The 20,245-nt window shown below is 46.8% G+C and overlaps 2 protein-coding genes across 2 annotated transcripts in view; one reads left to right on the forward strand and one right to left on the reverse strand.

Annotated features, from left to right (window-relative positions):
* Window positions 1–20,245, reverse strand: part of KCNN3 (potassium calcium-activated channel subfamily N member 3) — a 99,896-nt gene that overhangs the window by 22,400 nt on the left and 57,251 nt on the right. Inside the window, exon 4 of the mRNA XM_082202183.1 lies at window positions 9,751–9,892. Coding sequence (XP_082058309.1) covers window positions 9,751–9,892 — 142 coding nt within the window. The remainder of the gene's footprint in view (window positions 1–9,750; window positions 9,893–20,245) is intronic.
* The window catches only part of ZBTB7B (zinc finger and BTB domain containing 7B), a 330,604-nt gene that overhangs the window by 8,672 nt on the left and 301,687 nt on the right, over window positions 1–20,245 (forward strand). The gene's annotated exons all lie outside the window — the stretch shown is intronic.

Consider the following 20,245-nt stretch of genomic DNA (forward strand, 5'->3'; position numbering starts at 1 on the left):
TGTGCCCCTTCTCGAAACCAATGCATGAACCGAAACACACTTATCCTCTGAAAAGCTGCCCCTGAATTTTGAAATGCAATTCTCCAGCCAAAAATACACATATCCGTGAAAGGAATGGTCAATGATGCATCATCTGCTAATTGGAATCTGCGGGAGAGATGCTCTGCCAAGCGCCAAAGATTTCAGAAGCCTGCTCCACGGTAACTCAGAACCAGCGCTAGAAATTGAGATATATAAACCAGGTGCCGAACGCCTCCTTAAACCAAGGTTACAGTTGCTGAAACGGAATGCCTAGTGGCCATTTTGGGGCTCGGAAGTCGTATTTTTCAAAACGGCATTTTTGGTTCCTGAAATTCACTCTGATTGTGCAGATAAAATATAGCTGGTAGAATTCTGCAGGATGTGTTGCTAGTGTGTGAAAGCAGCCAAGATCCAAGAAGCCCCAGGCATACACCTTCAAATGGTGGAGACTTCAGACGCCATCCTACCATCTTCACTAGGTTGCAAAATGCACCTTGCACCTGTTGGGATTCAAGCCTGCCTACAGGAGAAACTGGCCACTCTCCAGGCACCCGGCTGGAATCTCCGGTTGACCTCCCTGTCTGCATTCCCCGGCAGGATACAGGCTAGGTCGCGATCGGCGATCCTCCTCAGCGTGAGAAGAACACATCACTCTTTCCTGCCCCCCAGGGGCAGGGGAAAGAGATAGACAGAAACGTATTTACATGCCTTTATTTCTGTCTTTGCGGCGTTACAGAAAACACGTCTGCTCTCTTCAAACTCCAACAGCAGAGAGATAAACTCCTCCTGTACTTCCTGTACAGCTCATATTACACTCTGAGCTAATTCCGGTGCTTCGCACTGTGAATAGACTGTCCCTCTGTTTCCCACGGAACAGTCCCCAACATTCCCATTATGTTTTGCTTTCAAGCTACCAGTAGCTCGCGGCCACATTGCTTCTATATCGTAACAGCACCCAGCAAATTTTGAATGTTCCTTGGAATAATGCTTTTTAATTCTGAATAATTCCAAATGTTGTTGATTTTTACAGGGTAGGGGTGAGTATACGGCACAAAGAGGGGGGTGGTGGCCCCCCAAAGTTTGGGAAACACTTGCTACACCACCGCTGGGAAAGCACTTGCAAAAATGTAAACACTGGGGTCACGGGTATTTGAAGAAATACACCCCAAAATGCAAGCCGATGCACACACACAAAAAAGCTTGTGGAAAGGGGGAACAGCGAGAAAACAAAATTGACAAACTAAAGGATGAGCTGGTGAGACCCATCCAATACTCCTGGAGATGGCCTACTAAAATTTATCATTCTTCATTTAAGCATTCACATAAAAAGTACCGTGTTTTTCGCTCTGTAAGACGCACCAGACCACAAGAGGCACCTAGTTTTTGGAGGAGGAAAACAAGAAAATAAATATTCTGAATCTCAGAAGCCAGAACAGCAAGAGGGATCGCTGCGCGGTGAAAGCAGCAATCCCTCTTGCTGTTCTGGCTTCAGGGATAGCTGCGCAGCCTGCATTCGCTGCATAAGACGCACGCAGGTTTCCCCTTACTTTTTAGGAGGGAAAAAGTGAGTCTTATAGAGCAAAAAATATGGTAACTTGCCAACTGAGCCCTGGTTTTAAATATTAAGCAGAGCCCTGCCGCTCTGGAGGAACTCTGCAGTTATCCGCTCCCTCCCTCCTGCCCACTCGGCCCTGAAGCGGCAGGATCCTACTTAGCGGGAGATTTCGTTGTTGTTTTTTAATACCTCTGTGCTCTGAGATCTGCAAGGCCTGGCAGGGAAGAAGCCTCAGGTGCTAAAAGACTCATTTTCTGGATGAATGGCGTAGAAAGGTCACTCTTGCCAGGTCTGGAGGGGATTTCCTCTCCAGCTCAGCTTGAGCTCTCCAAGCAGCCAATGCGCAGCTCGGCTGCGTCTCCATTACCGCCCTGCCTTGTTCCTGCTTATCCCTGGCTGTGTCCCGCAATCCCACAAGTGTTACCGTGTAAGTGGGGGATATTGCATGGAGCGCAACAATCTGGCATCTTGAAAAACCCGTTTTTCTTCTAAGAACAAAAAATAAGGATAAAGAGGCTAGCCCTTAAGCTAGGCATGAGGAACTGGTAACCTGCAGGCCAAATGTGGCCCCTGGGGGGTGTTCCTCCCCTCCCCTGATGCAATTAAGTTTTTAGAAAGTTTTCACATCAGCTCCAATAGAAGGCTCCCCACCCCGCAATCTAATTGCAGGGCAAGGGGCTTGTGATCTTCCTGGAAAGGTTAACCCATGGGTAGGCAAACTAAGGCCCGGGGGCCGGATCAGGCCCGTGGACGGTCCGGGGATCAGCGTGTTTTTACATGAGTAGAATGTGTCCTTTTATTTAAAATGTATCTCTGGGTTATTTGTGGGGCCTGCCTGGTGTTTTTACATGAGTGGAATGTGCGCTTTTATTTAAAATGCACCTCTGGGTTATTTGTGGGGCATAGGAATTCATTTGTTTATTTTTTCAAAATATGGTCCAGTCCCCCACAAGGTCTGAGGGACAGTGGGCTGCAGTGGCGTAGCGTGGGTTGTCAGCACCCGGGGCAAGGCAAGTAATTTGCGCCCCCTAACCTGTGGATTTGAGCCCCCTAACCCGTGGATTTGCGCCCCCTAACCCTAACCCCCAGATGTTGCGCCCGGTGCGGCCGGCCCCCCCTGCACCCCCCACGCTACGCCACTGGTGGGCTGGCCCACAGCTGAAAAAGTTTGCTGACCCGTGGGTTAATCCTTCTCTCCCCAGCTGCAACCTGCAGAATTCATTCATTCACATTCTCTCTCTCTCTCTCTCTTTCTCACACACAAAATTTGGCTTAATAGCTAATTTCAAGCCTGACAGCTGGGTGTGTCTGTGTTCATGAGGTGTACAGTATCTGTGTGTGTGTGTGTGTGCGTGCGCGTGTGTGCGCGCGCACTTACCCACATTAATGTGGTGTGTCCATTACTTTTTAAACCGCATGTTTAAAATAAGAAGAACTCTCATGTGTACCTCTTGTTTTTGTATCTATTGCATGCTCAGAACAAACCTCTTGAAAGTAATGGGCCTGACTAACTTTAGGTGTTTTGCTACCTTTTTAAATATATATATATATCAGTGGATCTACTTTGAGTAGAAGTTAGTTGGCAGGATTGGAACCAATGACTTAAAATGGCAGGGAAGCAGATTTCAGCTTGAAATTTGAAGCGATGTAACAGTAATTGACCTATATGCCAATCTTGGTTCATGAGGCCATTCCCCCACCAAAAAAACCAAACCCACTCCCAGCTGTCAATCAGCTGATATCACCGTTGGTCGGCCATCATTCTCCATCAACATATGTTACAGAACAAGTAAATAAAACGAATGGCACCATTTCAGACTGCACCACTTCAGAGTGCTCTTCCAGATTTAAAAACTCCATATATTCCTGCAATGTAATTGGAAATTGTGTTGTGCATGTGGTTCCTATCCACACGGGATTCCCTGCAAATATAAAAGGGGAAGGAACAGCAGAAATTTGCTCTAGCTATAGAAGAAATCACTGTATATAAATAATATACCTTATTGCATTAAGACCGAGAACCATGAGTTAATGTTGCTGGTTATAGTATTTATCATTTCCTTTCTATAAAATTATTTCATAATTTGCTTTTTGTGTATGTAAGTAAAACTTAATAAATGTTGTTAGGTTGTTGTTGTTGTTTGAAAAGCCTTACAAGTAGGGGGGGAAATAGCTAGGACAGGCATAGGCAAACTCCGGCCCTCCAGATGTTTGGGACTACAATTCCCATCATCCCTGACCACTGGTCCTGTTAGCTAGGGATGATGGGAATTGTAGTCCCAAACATCTGGAGGGCCGGAGTTTGCCTATGCCTGAGCTAGGACATGTATGCTGGCTGACTATTTGTAGGGAGCTTTTTAAAGGCAAGAGAGCATCTTTTTTCTTTCGAAGAGGGAGTAATATTTCCTCTTTGCCTGCAACCTAAGGTGGTTCAATCCATTTCATCATTCTGCTCCATGTGCAGATGAGGACTGGAAAGAGATTGGCGATCCTGGGGAGGAGCTGTAGCTCACTGACAAAGCGGCCTCCTTGGATACGGAAGGGCTGCTGGTTCAATTCCTGGAATCACCAGTAAATGGATCACAGAGAGGAAGAAAAAAAAAGCTGTGTGTGAGAGAGGGAGAAAGCTGAGCTGACTCAGTAAAGGCCACTCCTTTGGGTTAAAAGCGCGCACGCACACACACAAACCTACATGACTGTGGACAGCAAGGCTGTTAACCAGCACTAAGGGGAAATCGATCTGCGTTAAGAGATCCCGATTATGTGCCCCAAGGAAAAGCACATGGCTGATCAACCCTTTCCAGCGGCGGGTGTTCAAAGGAGGGTTAGCGAAAATAAACAAGAGCAGGTGCCAAGCTCAGAGGGATGGGAACCTCGGAGAACAAACGGCAGGCCTTGAGGCGGGGTGGAATCGAGCTTCCAAGGTTTCCAGTGGGGCAGGAGGCAGAGAAGCCGCTGTTTTGTCTCTCATCTCCACTTGGTATGGGTCAGAAAGTAGCAAGAGGCAGCCACCAGTCAGAAAGAGAGGGAGGGACCCTCTGGTTCAGCGAGATGGTGTGATGGCCTGGGATTCGGACTCGGAGGCTGAACCGGAGGAATCCCAGCCTGCACAGGAGTCCCCCCCTCCAGAACCAGCTGAGCCGGGGCTGGGGCATGGGCCTGAAGGGTCCTCACCTGTGCTGGATCCTCAGGTGCAGGCACCAACTGAGTCTGCTCTGGCCCCTGAGGTGATGGAGGACCCATTGCCTTCAGGTGCTCCACTCTCAGCCCCGTCAGGGGAAGGTGAGGTTGCCTCTGGGTCCGGTAACCCTCCAGCCTCTCCTGAGCTGCAGAGGCTCAGGGCAGAGAGGCAGAGGGAACTAAGTTCCCGCAGGAGGAGTGCTCGCCTCCTAGGCCCCAGGGGAGATAAAGGCCAGTCAGCCCAGACCCAGGTTGTGGGAGCAACGTCGTTGGAAACCTGTTTCTGCCAGCACCCAGACCTGTTTTTCCGGAGTTCCCAACCACGCCCGGCTTCTTGCCTTGGACCCCGCTTCGCCCTTGGTGGACAGTCTCCAGACCCTTGGACCCAGGACCGGACTCTGACCATGCCTCACGGTAAACCCCCCCCCCCGGACCAGCACAGATGGCCCAGCAATTTCCCCTCTCAGGAAGAAGAGAGGGATGCTCCCAGGTGAGAGCTGGGGGCACGCACCTTTTTCTGTATGGGGCAAAGTTTAAGAAATATTTGTGAGAGGGGATGTTGCATACTTCTGTCTCTTCTGTTTCTTTTCATTTAATTTCTTCCTCTTTTTATGTAGATTAGGTTGTCTTCTATTGCAAAGCAGACACTTGGCTTGCGAACGTGATCCATGCAGGAGGCACGTTCGCAACCCACAGCAGTGCGTCTGCGCATGTGCGGATTGCGATTCGGAGCGTCTGCACATGCGCAAAGCGTGATTTAGGGCTTCTGCGCATGCACGACTGCTGAAACCCGGAAGTAACCCGTTCTGGTATTTCCGGGTTTCGACGTGTCTGTAACCCAAAAAAACACAACCTGAAGCATCTGTAACCCGAGGTATGACTGTATTGTGAAAAGTGTGAACAAAACACACACATCCCAATACTGTATTTTATTCAAGTTAGCAACCCTACCATAGACCCTCACCAGCTTCTAGAATAAAAAAAATTCCTTCCAGTAGCACCTTAAAGACCAACTAAGTTAGTTCTTGGTATGAGCTTTTGTGTGCATGCACACTTCTTCAGATACACTGAAACAGAAGTTGCCAGATCCTTCTATATAGTGAGAAGGTGGGGAGGGGTATTACTCAGAAGGGTGGTGGGAATGGGAGATTGGCAGATAGCTGAGATGAGCCTGTTGACGACATGCTCATACCAAGACACGAAAGCTCATACCAAGAACTAACTTAGTTGGTCTTTAAGGTGCTACTGGAAGGAATTTTTTTATTTTGACTATGGCAGACCAACACGGCTACCCATCTGCAGCTTCTAGAAGTGAATGTGGCCTCCAGGCTGCAAATTGTTCCCCAGCTCTGCTAAAGTTCAAAAGGAAGCCAGGCTGAACCCTGGAAACTTTAAAGAACCTGCTGTGTGTGTGTGTGTGTGTGTGTGTCTTTCCAGAATCCATCCCAACACGCATCAAGAGGTCACACCAGGATTATTTGGGTGCTGCTGAATTAATGATTCTCCAGCTGCAATGGAGACGATCCTTGAAGGCTGCCGTGCCAAAGCCCTGATAAATCGTGTGGAAACCTCCCTAGTCTCAGATTAATGATGGGTCTTTTAAAAAAAGAGTTCCCAAGAAGAAGAAGAAGAAAAGAGGTCAGGACAAAAGGAAAGGGTCTAGGCTGGCCAAGCCCTTCCAAATAAAGCACGTGGTATTTATTTATTGACGACTGATTGATGGCGAAGAATTGTCAAGGCACCACTGCACATCCCAGAGAACTGACCTCTGGGGAGTCGGGGAAATGGTGTTCTTAAACATTGCGCTGGCAGGCTTCTGAATAGTGAAATAAATAAACAGGAACGTTTTCTGGCAAAAGAAGGGGAAGGATTACCCATTCGCACAAATCGTTTTCCTGGGTTTTGCTCATAAGAAGAGCCCAAATCCTAGATCAGGAAAATAGCCCATCCGGTCTAGCACATCCTGTTCTGGCCACCCAGATGCCCCAAAGGCCTAGCAGGACCCCAAGAGCAACAGCAATTCTCCCCACCTCCGATCCCCAACAATGCGGCCTCTGACGGTGGAAGCAGAAAATAGCCATTGTGGCTGGTAGCCACTGATAATCTTTTCCTCCATGAATTGTGTCTAATCCTCTCTTGAAGCTACCTAAGTTGGTGGCTGTCAATACACCTTGTGGGAGGGAGTTCCACAGAGTAACCATGTGGAGTGGAGAAGTGCCTTCTTTTAATCTGTCCCAAATCTTCCGACATTCAGCTATATCGGATGGCTCCAAGTAGCGTGAAAGAGAGAAGCTTCTCTCTGTGAACTTTTTCTCCATGCTGTGCTTGCTTTTAGATACCTCTATCATGTCATATTCCCCCTTTCCTCTAAACCCCAAAGCCCCAAATGTTGTAAGGTTTTGGTTGGCCTTTTCCAAACCTTTTCCAGCAAGGGGGAAAGGTTTTCAAGCAACCCAGCAACTGCTGGGAAATCTGTATTCAGCTGCCTTTTCTGAGATATAGGCTGCAATCCCTCCATCCACCGACCTGGGAGTAAGACCTGCCAAACTCCATGGGATTTATGCTAATTTGCACCATTCATTTTGGTGGGTGGTACTGTGGGTTAAACCACAGAGCCTAGGGCTTGCCGATCAGAAGGTCAGCGGTTTGAATCCCCGCGATGGGGTGAGCTCCCGTTGCTCAGTCCCTGCTCCTGCCAACCTAGCATGTCAAAGTGCAAGTAGATAAATAGGTACCGCTCCGGCGGGAAGGTAAACAGCGTTTCCATGCACTGCTCTGGTTCGCCAGAAGCGGCTTAGTCATGCTGGCCACATGACCCGGAAGCTGTACGCCGGCTCCCTCGGCCAATAAAGCGAGATGAGCGCTGTAACCCCAGAGCCGGCCACGACTGGACCTAACGGTCAGGGGTCCCTTTACCTTTAGCTTTACACCATTCATTTAACACCTCATGGTACCACTTTAAACAGCCACGGTTTCCCCCAAATAACTTTGGGAGCTGTCGTTTGTTAAAGGAGCTGAGAGTTATTTGGAGAGTCCTGTTTCCTCCACGGAGCTACAGTTCTCTTGAGTGGTTTAATAATCAAACCTTCTTTACAGGTAACTCTGGGAGCTGTAGCTCTATGTGGGGCGGCACTGGGGTCTTCTCTCAGCACCCTTAACAAGCAACTGCTCCCAGAATCCTTTGCAGGAAGCCACATAACACTGCTTCTCAGGGAGCTGGACATTGCCGCAGAGCCTGTGCTCCTTTCCTGAACCCTGAATGTGCACAAGTTTTGGACCGTCGCTCGTTAACTCATAAAGCTCTGGGATTCTCACCAGGCTGTGGATCCGGCTTCCGAGAAATAAATCTGGCAAAGGAATATCTCCACCCAGTTGCAAACCTTCAGCAACTTTCGGAAGGGGAGAGGACTTGCCGCTGCTGTATATTTCCCCTGGGTGGGGTAGGGCAGCCCAAGCCAGCTCATTAATTAAAAGAGAGATAAACAAACCAGAAATGGTGCTGTGTGTGTAAGTAGCTTGGATTAATGGAGTGGGCTGGGGGTGGGCAGGCGAGAACGCTCCACAGCTGGCTCCGGAAGACATCTGGGACAACTCCGGAGAGGCTGGAACCACGGCAGAAAGTGTTCAGGAAGAGCCTTGCTGGATGGGACAAGCAAAGATCCGTCCAGCAGGCCAATATCCTGTTTCCCACAGTCTTGGGCCAGAGGCTCTTGAGAAATCACACCCTGCAGGGCGCGGGGGCAACAGGCCTTCCTGTGCTTTGTCCTCTACAGCTGGTAGCAGCTGGGTATTTAGGGGCAGGATGCCACTGGACATGGAGGTTCCATTCCTAACCAGCAGAGCTTACCAAAGAGCAGTGGCGTAGCGTGGGGGGTGCAGGGGGTGCCGGCCGCACCGGGCACAACATCTGGGGGTTAGGGGGCGCAAATCCACGGGTTAGGGGGCGCAAATCCACTGGTTAGGGGGCGCAAATTACTTGCCTTGCCCCGGGTGCTGACAACCCACGCTACGCCACTGCCAAAGAGGCTCTGCTGGTTCAGGCGAGAACGGCCATCTTCATTCAACATCCTCGTTTGCACACACACAGGCAAGCAGCGGAGGCTGCTGCCAGGCAGACCCCACTTGCCTGCATTTATTAATTATTGTTATTATTAATTAAATATGTACACCGCACAACGCCCGCAGGTCTTAGGGCGGTTCACCACATAAAATCACAACCGGAAAACACAAGGTAGATAATAAAAAATAGAAACAAGAACAACGCAAAAATGCCTCCTCCCCAATGCATTATTATTCTTATTAAAGGTAAAGGTAAAGGGACCCCTGACCATTAGATCCAGTTGTGGCCGACTCTGGGGTTGCGGCGCTCATCTCGTTTTACTGGCCGAGGGAGCCGGTGTACAGCTTCCGGGTCATGTGGCCAGCATGACCAAGCCACTTCTGGCGAACCAGAGCAGCGCATGGAAACGCCGTTTACCCGCCAGAGCGGTACCTATTTATCTACTTGCACTTTGACGTGCTTTTGAACTGCTAGGTTGGCAGGAGCAGCGACTGAGCAACGGGAGCTCACCCCATCGTGGGCATTCGAACCGCCAACCTTCTGATCGGCAAGTCCTAGGCTCTGTGGTTTAACCCACAGTGCCACCTGCGTCCCTTTATTATTCTTATTATTAAAGCACTAGTGGTGGCTTCTCCCAAAGAATTCTGGGAGCTGTAGTTTGTTAAGGGAGCTGCGAGCTGTTAGGAGATTCCCTGTTACCCCCTACCAGAACTACAGTTCCCAGAGTTCCATGGGAAGAGGGGACCAATTGTTAAACCGCTCTAGGAGCTGTAGCTCTCCGAGGGGAACAAAGGGATTGGCCAGTGCCTGCTGGGGCTGATGGGAGTTGGAGTCCAACAGCATCGGGAGGCTGCCAGCCCTGAAACAGCACTTCAGACGAGACACAGAATGTTTAATCTTCCCCCAGGACTGCCCCCACAAGGTTCCCACTTACCATAATGCCTGTGAGCAAGCAGACACCTTTGCCGCAGTATGTGTGTGGCACCATGTCGCCGTAGCCGATGGACAGGAACGTGATGGAGATGAGCCACATGGCACCCAGGAAGTTGCTGGTAACGTCCTGCTGGTCATGGTACCTGCCGAGGAAATACAGGCACAGGTAAGGAACTTTTTTTAAAAAAATAAAATTTTCATTAAATTTTATGTTACACAGTTTAAAATACTCATTTTAACATCCTGAAAATATCAGTGTGACTTTCCTTCTTCTCCTTCCATTGTTCGTTTTGCATATTGTTATGTACTGAAGTTCTCAGTTTTCACTCAGGTCCACATATGCAAATAAGGGATTGAAAGTGACGTTCAGTGATTGGATAGTTACAGAAAATGGTTACTGTTGCACTGTAATGGAGCTCTATATAAGCAGGCTGGCTGAACTCTTCAGTTCAGTTCTGTTCTGGCCTGTGAATAAACAAGAGCTGTCTGAAGAATCGCTGTGTCGTCTGATATGTTCACCCACAACTTAACACATATCATAGATTACTGCATATTTTTCAAAAACTAAACCATTCAGTATTCCATTATTGCACCCATCAAACCTTATTTACACTGTTGAGTTTATCTTAACGCTGCCAACGTTTTCAGGTGTGCACAATTTCTCCCCAGATATTCAATAAACGTTTTCCAATCTTCTCTAAACCTATGTTCTTCTTGTTCTCTAATTCTGTATGTTAAATCTGCAAGCTGCGCATATTCTGTCAGCTTAAGTTGCCATTCTTCTTCAGTTGGGACTTTGCTCCTTTTCCATTTTTGGGACTAACAAAACACGGGCCGCAGTAGTAGTTGTTGTTGTTTAGTCGTTTAGTCGTGTCCGACTCTTTGTGACCCCCTGGACCAGAACACGCCAGGCCCTCCTGTCTTCCACTGCCTCCCGCAGTTTGGTCAAACTCATGCTGGTAGCTTCGAGAACACTGTCCAACCACCTCGTCCTCTGTCGTCCCCTTCTCCTTGTGACCTCCATCTTTCCCAACATCAGGGTCTTTTCCAGGGAGTCTTCTCTTCTCATGAGGTGGCCAAAGTATTGGAGCCTCAGCTCCATACATAAACAATCTTTTTCAGCCAAGGGCCACATTGCCTTTGGGGCAATCTTCTGGGGGCCCACATGGCAGCAGGGGGAGGGGCCAGAAGCAAAAGTGGGTGGAGCAATAAATGCAAACTTTACCTCCCTACAGTAGGCTGGTTTCTACACACAATTCTCGCAAGACTACATCCATGGAAGAAGGCATTATATCAGATTTGAAAGATGAAGAAACACTCAAGGAGTCAAAACAGGAGCAGGGGGAGGTGTGGCCTGGGGAGAAGGGGTGGGGCCTACAGAGAGTCCCATGGGCCAAACAGAGAGGCTATCCCATTATTATTATTATTATTATTATTATTATTATTATTATTATTAATTTATTTATTAACTTGTACCCTGCCCATCTGACTGACTGGGTTGCCCCAGCCACTCTGGGCAGCTTCCAGCAGAATATAACAGAACTCAGAAAAACATCACAGACATTAAAATCTTCCAGATACAGGGCTGCCTTCAGGTGCCGTATAATTGTTTATTGTGTACAGAATCAATCTTTTATTCTCTGGAACAACTCGTCCGTTGAGATTAGGCTGGCGCCTTCGCTTTAGTTTTCGGTGCCTGCGAAAAATTTTTTGCTTAGGCAGGCCTGCCCAGCTGTGTAAAGCTGATGTGCATTCTTACATATTTTTATCCAATTTTAACTATAATGGGAGTGGGGGGGGGGATAAGGCCAACCTGGATTGTAGTCAGTGCTAGCCCTACTCAGAGTAGAATCCTAGAATCATAGAGTTGGAAGAGACCACAAGGGCCATCGAGTCCAACCCCTGCCAAGCAGGAAACACCATCAGAGCACTCCTGACATATGGTTGTCAAGCCTCTGCTTAAAGACCTCCAAAGTAGGAGACTCCAACACACTCCTTGGCAGCAAATTCCACTGTCGAACAGCTCTTACTGTCAGGAAGTTCTTCCTAATGTTTAGGTGGAATCTTCTTTCTTGTAGTTTGGATCCATTGCTCCGTGTCCGCTTCTCTGGAGCAGCAGAAAACAACCTTTCTCCCTCCTCTATGTGACATCCTTTTATATATTTGAACATGGCTATCATATCACCCCTTAACCTCCTCTTCTCCAGGCTAAACATGCCCAGCTCCCTTAGCTGTTCCTCATAAGGCATCGTTTCCAGGGCTTTGACCATTTTGGTTGCCCTCCTCTGGACACGTTCCAGTTTGTCAGTGTCCTTCTTGAACTGTGGTGCCCAGAACTGGACACAGTACTCCAGGTGAGGTCTGACCAGAGCAGAATACAGTGGCACTATTACTTCCCTTGATCTAGATGCTATACTCCTATTGACGCAGCCCAGAATTGCATTGGCTTTTTTAGCTGCCGCGTCACACTGTTGGCTCATGTCAAGTTTGTGGTCAACCAAGACTCCTAGATCCTTCTAGAGTAAACCCATCAAAACGAACGAATCTAAGTTAACCATGTCTATTAACTTCCAGTGCGTCTATTCTGAGTAGGACTAGAACTGAATGCAACCCTCAGCTTTTAGCTTCTGACTTTCATTGGCAATTTTAATCTGCATTATTACATTTTATGTCAACCCGTTTAGAGGGGTGTTTTTTTTAATAAAAGAAAATATGTCTGTGGTGAGAATGAGCAGGAATGGTGAGACAGTTTCAGACTAGTGCTGAGAGACTCTTGCCATTGTGCAAAAAGTATCGCTGCATGTTAGACAGGGACCATAAAACATTTCAAACCGAAAAACGGGTACTGCGTTCTCAAAATATTCTCAAGGGGAACCAACCCAGGACTTTTTATTTCCTAGAACGCCAACAAGACATCAAATGTACCATTCTGGGGCAGCAAGAAAACGTGCAGCTGGAAAGGGACGTTTCTGTGAATCAAAGAAACTCACGTCCTCAAAAATGCCCCTGGCAAGAATCTGGGAACTGCATAAAAGTTCTTGCGATGCTGCTTATATCCACTGTTCCCCACCCCAAACGAAAAACTTTGTGCCTGACCACACTAAAAGGGGGAGGGAGGGTGCTTACTTTCTTAAGAGTAGTGGGTTCAATCATTTTATTTTTAATTACAGCGGTACCTTCGTTCTCAAACTTAATCCGTTCCGGAACTCTGTTCCAAACCAAAGCGTTCCAAAACAAAGGCACGCTTTCCCATAGAAAGCAATGCAAACTGGATTAATCCGTTCCAGACTTTTAAAAACAACCCCTAAAACAGCATTTTAACATGAATTTTACTAACAAGACCATTGATCCATAAAATGAAAGCAATAAATAATTCAAAAGCATCCATTCTTCGGCGATCAGCCTTCTTTATGGTCCAGCTCTCACTTCCATACATCACTACTGGGAAAACCATGGCTTTAACTATGAGGACCTTTGTTGGCAAGGTGATATCTCTGCTTTTTAAGATGCTGTCTAGGTTTGCCATTGCCTTTCTCCCAAGGAGCAGGCGTCTTTTAATTTCGTGACTGCTGTCACCATCTGCAGTGATCATGGAGCCCAAGAAAGTAAAATCTCTCACTCTCGCTTCAGGTTACAGACTCCGCTAACCCAGAAATAGTACCTCGAATTAAGAACTTTGCTTCAGGATGAGAACAGAAATTGCGCGGTGGCAGCGGGAGGCCCCATTAGCTAAAGTGGTGCCTCAGGTTAAGAACAGTTTCAGGTTAAGAACGGACCTCCGGAACGAATTAATTTCTTAACCCGAGGTACCACTGTACTGCAGTCACACAGTCAGTAGTTGAAATGGGTTCCACACAACCACAAAAAACAAAAAAGAGCCACAAAAACAAAAATGTGAAATAAATAGTGAAAACAGACAATGAAAAGGTAAAACTAAAGGTAAAACGTACAAAGAAAAGGTAAAACTAATAATAATAACAACCTTAAATAATTATACCATTAAATATTGATTTAAACTTGTACTTACACGTGCTCTTATATGTGCTCTTTTCTTATACTTTCTGACTAAACAAAAATAAACCAAAGTACAATCCAATAAACTAAACTACGTCAAGACAGACTTCCTCTCATTTCCCGATGTACTTTACATTTACAACATTGAATGTACAGTACTTATACTTATTACCTTACACTTAATATATTTTCTAATACTTTCTTATAACACATCGTACCATTTTTCCTTATTTATTAATGTTTAATTTACACAAGGGTAAGTGCAACACAGCCACTAAGGAGGTCACAGTGCAACCTATTGGTTTTAAGTATAAAAACGTGACCCGTGTTGGTGGAGAGTTTGAGGCAGTGGTGTCCTGTTTGCCCTAACAGACTGTCCTCCACTGGCTGGAAGTGTCTGAGTGGGAAAGAAGTGAGAGGGAGCTCAGCTGAAGACAAGCTTCATATTCTGACAGGTGATGATGACCCGTGAGGACAGCAAAACTGCTGTCAGGCCAACCCAGGCGCCAGGCTGCCAATGGCGCCAACATTTAACGCTCCTGCATCACATTTGCACAAGCACAAGCACTGCTTGGACAGGCAGCTGAGAAGCCGGCTTTGCCTTGCAGCGCAATTGAAACTAAGCCCCAAAGGGATGGGTTTTAAAGAGGATTGGGCAAACTCAAGGAGGGGGAATAAGGCTCCCATCACCTCCTGGCAAATAGAAGGGGAAGAAATGGAGGCAGTGAGAGATTTTACTTTCTTTTTTTAAAAAAAAAAATTATTGATTTTACAACTTTTTTATAACAAACAAACACATAAACAAAACATACAAAACATGCATTATTTCAAAACATATTTTCATAAACTTCTTTTCTCAGACTTCCCCATACCTCCCCTTTCTGCATCCCTATGTCCATAGTTTTTTAGCAACATGTAACTATTTCTTTCCAACCTCTTTCATTTTAATCCTTTCTTTAATCTGATCTTGTTTCTCTGTAACCCTTTCTTTCTAAAAACCTCGACATTCTAGCATTCATCAAGTTTATAGTAGTCCTTAAGATAAATTTTAAATTTCTTCCATTCTTCTTCCGCAGTCTCTTTTCCCTGATCGCGGATTCTGCCGGTCATCTCAGCCAATGTCATATAGTCCATCACTTTCATCTGCCATTCTTCCAGAGTGGGTAGATCTTGTGTCTTCCAATACTTTGCGATAAGTATTCTTGCTGCTGTTGTTGCATACAAAAAAAAAGTTCTGTCTTTCTTTGACACCAATTGGCCGACAATGCCCAAGAGAAAGGCTTCTGGTTTCTTAAGAAAGGTATACTTAAATACCTTTTTCATTTCATTATATATCATTTCCCAGAAAGCCTTAATCTTCGGGCACGTCCACCAAAGATGGTAAAAGGTACCTTCAGTTTCTTTACATTTCCAGCATTTATTATCAGGCAAATGGTAAATCTTTGCTAGCTTGACTGGGGTCATGTACCACCTGTATATCATTTTCATAACATTTTCCTTTAAAGCATTACATGCCGTAAATTTAATACCGGTGTTCCACAACCTTTCCCAGTCAGCAAACATAATGTTATGACCAATATCTTGTGCCCATTTAATCATAGCTGATTTAACTGTTTCATCCTGTGTATTCCATTTCAACAGCAAATTATACATTCTTGACGAGAGATTTTACTTTCTTGGGCTCCATTATCACTGCAGATGGTGACAGCAGCCACGAAATTAAAAGACGCCTGCTTCTTGGAAGAAAAGCAACGGCAAACCTAGACAGCATCTTAAAAAGCAGAGACATCACCCTGCCAACAAAGGTCCGTATAGTTAAAGCCATGGTTTTCCCAGTAGTGGTGTATGGAAGTGAGAGCTGGACCATAAAGAAGGCTGATCGCCGAAGAATGGATGCTTTTGAATTCTGGTGCTGGAGGAGACTCTTGAGAGTCCCATGGACTGCAAGAAGATCAAACCTCTCCATTCTGAAGGAAATCAGCCCTGAGTGCTCACTGGAAGGACAGATCGTGAAGCTGAGGCTCCAAGACTTTGGCCACCTCATGAGAAGAGAAGACTCCCTGGAAAAGACCCTGATGTTGGGAAAGATGGAGGGCACAAGGAGAAGGGGACGACAGAGGACGAGATGGTTGGACAGTGTTTTTGAAGCTACCAGCATGAGTTTGACCAAACTGCGGGAGGCAGTGGAAGACAGGAGTGCCTGGCGTGCTCTGGTCCATGGGGTGACAAAGAGTCGGACACAACTAAACAACTAAGCAACAAACCACCGTGGTTACGTTCTGCCTCCACAGTCAGAAGCAGCAATTTTTTTCCTGAATTATCAGCTGCTGGAAACGGCCGAGTTGGGAGAGGGCTTTTGTGCTTGGGGGGTCCTGCTCTGAAGGTTTCCTGCAGGCATCTAGTTGGCCACTGTGAGGATAGGATGCTGAACTGAATGGGCATTGGCCTGATCTATGTCCTTCTTATGTCCTTACATCCTCAACCAAGCTATTCCTTTTTTGGGGGGTGGGCTCCAGTCATGGACTGGAAAAGGCAGGGTGGGCAATTACAGTCAATGGGGAAAGTCTAGCACAACAAACCTGCTCTCCACCCCCCACCCCCAAAAGAAGAAATTGGACAAATTACAATAAGGAATGTCATGGAGGGGAGGAGATGCAGTGAAAGGGCAAAAAGTCATAGGATTGTAGAGTTGGAGGGGACCACAAGGGTCATCTAGTCCAACCCCCTGCAATGCAGGAATATTTCGCCCAACAGGAAACTCGAACCCACAGCCCTGAGATTAAGAGTCTCATGCTTTATCGACTGAGCTATCCCTTTATTTGATACAACATTGCCTGATCTCCTTGCAAACCAATCAGGACCATAGGCTCATTTCTGTAGATGCTTTTGCGTCCCCTCTCTATCCCTCATCTGGCCGTGATCAGAGTTCAAGGACAAATGCCAGCCTGGCAAAAACACTCCAGGAGAGGGCAGAGGAAGGCCAGGGAGTGGGTGTGGCCTGGGGGGAGCCCCCAGGGCAAGGAAAAGGGGTTTGGAGGACCAGAGTTTCCACACCCCTGGCAAAAACACTAATGCTGCAACCCTGTTCACTCTTATTCCATTGGAAGATGCCAAAAATTTCTTTTTTGGGGGGTGTGGGGGAACGTAGTGGTACGCATAACCCTAAAAATTTTGTGACTTTTTCTACTTTTGTCCATTTACTGTATTCATTTTTCCCGATTTGAACTATAAAATGGTCATTTTTTTGAGTCAAAACAAGAGTACACCTAAACATTTTATTTTGTTTTTAAGAAAGAAAACACTGCCAAGAATCATTTGCATCCTGTTAACAATGCACGCAGGAGAAACAGTAGACTTGTACTCCTATGCTCCAGAAGGCAGGATTAGAGAACCAACGGGTTAAAATTGCAACCAGGAAGGTTGTTGGCTAGAAAGGCATATTTTGGCAACCAAGGAAGGAAACACTGGGGAGGTGGTATCTGGAGAGAATTTCAAGGGCCAGACAGAAAGGTCTGGAGGGCCACATTCAGCCTAAATGCCTGAAGTCCCCCATCTCCCTGCTCTAATTCAACACACACACAAACACACACACACACACACACACACACACACACACAGAGAGAGAGAGAGAGAGAGAGAAGAGAGAGGAAATCATTTCCTACCCAGAAGCACTTGAACCACGCAGGAAAAGACAGGGTTAATAATAATAATAATAATAATAATAATAATAATAATAATAATAATAATTTTATTTATATCCCACCCTCCCCAGCCGAAGCCGGGCCCACCCCTATCAATACCCTGGTGCCACGGCCGGACAACAGCAGCATAAAATCAAGTTGCCGGCCAGTTGACAACGCTGGACATTCTCATCTTAAAGATGGGATTCGCCTTGCTTTTGGGGGAGGACAGAGGGCCCAGCTGTCAGCAACGGGATCCCAAAGTACGTCTCCCTCGTCTTTCGCAGCCTCTCTACCAGATCGTTAAACAGGCAAAAGCCAGATGGGGTTATTTTGGCTTGGTTTCTGAGGGATCAGTTGGGTCCAAGTTTCTCAACCCATCACTCTCAGAATTATGGGGGGTTTGGCATGCAATTTTTTCTTCTTCCCAAAGAAGGAGAAGGGGGGGAGAGGAAATCTAATTCCCAACATCTCCTGGATGTGAAGAGGCTCGTGAAGTATGGGAGCATAAAAGTGAAATATGATGTACGTACACAGAGACAAACAGGCCCATTCAATGTTCGCCTGAAACACTTGCCTTCCCCGAATTCTATTTTGCAGAAAGTGGAGGGCAGGGGCAATTCAACCAAAAGCTCAGACCCCCATTTATTAAGCTAAGGCTCAACCCAGGGAATTTGAAGGATTAAAGAACACTTGAAAATCTCTGTGTTTTTAGATTAAGTCTAGGACTTTGTCCAGGTTGAAGGGTGGGGGTAGTTGTTTTTTTTATTAAAAAAATCATCTTCCATGTTACACAGAACTCTTAGAATACACAAGGTTTGAAGTTACACAGAGCTCTGCATCAGGATGAATACGGCTAACGCCTTTGACTAGGAAGTCAGGACTCTTGCCCCAGCTTAAGGTGACTCATGTCAACAGCACTAAATTGTGAAACTCCCACCCCACAGAGCTGCGTTGAACATCTGTGTTGCGGAACATTTGCTTTATGCTGAAGACCTCTATGCACAGGTCTTTGGCAGTTAAGGGGTGGCTGGTTTGGCAAGCTATCCTGCAGGGAGGGACGGAAATTTTGCCCATCAACTGACTTCAAAGTGATCCCTCCTGCAAATAAAATGTAAGCTGCCGATCAACTGTGCACACAGGGACAAACTTGTCAAGAAAACGAGGTCCCATGTTAAAGGTCGGAGTTAAATAGGGAAGGGAACTGAAAGGTCAGAGATGATTTATGACAAGGCTCACGCAAAAAGGGGTGAGGAACGAGAGTCGTGTCCTGCCTCCCCTGTCGGAGGCAGCAGGCCTCTGAATTATCCATCCCTGGGAATCGCAATCAGGGAGAGCTGCTTTTGCTCTCAGGTTCCCATTCCAGGCTCTCCAAGATACATCTGGCTGGACACTGTGAGAAGAACATGGGCCACTGGGCTGGTCCAGCAGACCTTTAATTATATTCCTAGGAATAACAGATCACTGCAGATGGTGACAGCAGCCACGAAATTAAAAGACTCCTGCTTCTTGGGAGAAAAGCAATGACAAACCTAGACAGCATCTTAAAAAGCAGAGACATCACCTTGCCAACAAAGGTCCGTATAGTAAAAGCTATGGTTTTCCCAGTAGTCATGTACGGAAGTGAGAGCTGGACCATAAAGAAGGCTGATCGCCGAAGAATGGATGCTTTTGAATTCTGGCGCTGGAGGAGACTCTTGAGAATCCCATGGACTGCAAGAAGATCAAACCTATCCATTCTGAAGGAAATCAGCGCTGAGTGCTCACTGGAATGACAGATCGTGAAGCTGAGGCTCCAATACTTTGGCCACCTCATGAGAAGAGAAGACTCCCTGGAAAAGACCCTGATGTTGGGAAAGATGGAGGGCACAAGAAGGGGACGACGGAGGACGAGATGGTTGGACAGTGTTCTCAAAGCTACAAACATGAGTCTGACCAAACTGCGGGAGGCAGTGGAAGACAGGAGTGCCTGGCGTGCTCTGGTCCAGGGGGTTACGAAGAGTGGGACACAACTAAACGAATAACAGTGAGAGAAAGGCTCTTTCCTTTACGCTCTGCCTTTTGGCTTCCTGCAGGAATCCAGATGGCCACTGCGAGAAGAGGATGCTGGATTAGACAGGGCTTTGCAAGGCTGTCCAACCCTATCTGGAAATGTTATTTGGATTTGAACCCAGGGCCTTCTGCCTTCAAGGGAGACACCATGCAGTGTCCCTTTCCTTTTTTTATATACGAGCTCGCCTGGAAACTGCTTTCGTTGCATCCCAGAGGAGGTGGGTGGTTATGCTGTCAAGAGACTCTCCCTTGTTGTTTGGTCCGTGGCCAGTATGAGGTGTTTGAAGGACCATGATGGGGTGGTTTGTATTTCCTCTCCTAGTTTGAGGGTAGCTTCTACTGGAGCATGGCCTGTGATCTTAACGTTGCTGATATTTGTTGTTTCCACCAAGGGGATCAGGCCTGGTGCGAGCAGGATCCTACCTAGTCTAGACCATGGCGGCCAGACTGTGGCTGGTGTCACCTGGGTTCTCGCCCCCATATATCATACAGTGGTACCTTGGGTTACATATGCTTCAGGTTACATATGCTTCAGGTTACAGACTCCACTAACCCAGAAATATTACCTCGGGTTAAGAACTTTGCTTCAGGATGAGAACAGAAATAGTGCAGCCGCGGTGCAGCAGCAGTGGGAGGCCCCATTAGCCAAAGTGGTGCTTCAGGTTAAGAACAGACCTCCAGAACGAATTAAGTTCTTAACCCAAGGTACCACTGCATAGGCCTCCACCTTTTAGCATTTTTTAGTAGCCT

This window comes from Podarcis vaucheri, assembly GCF_965113315.1.
Source record: "Podarcis vaucheri genome assembly, chromosome: 16".
Taxonomy (NCBI): Eukaryota; Metazoa; Chordata; class Lepidosauria; order Squamata; family Lacertidae; genus Podarcis; species Podarcis vaucheri.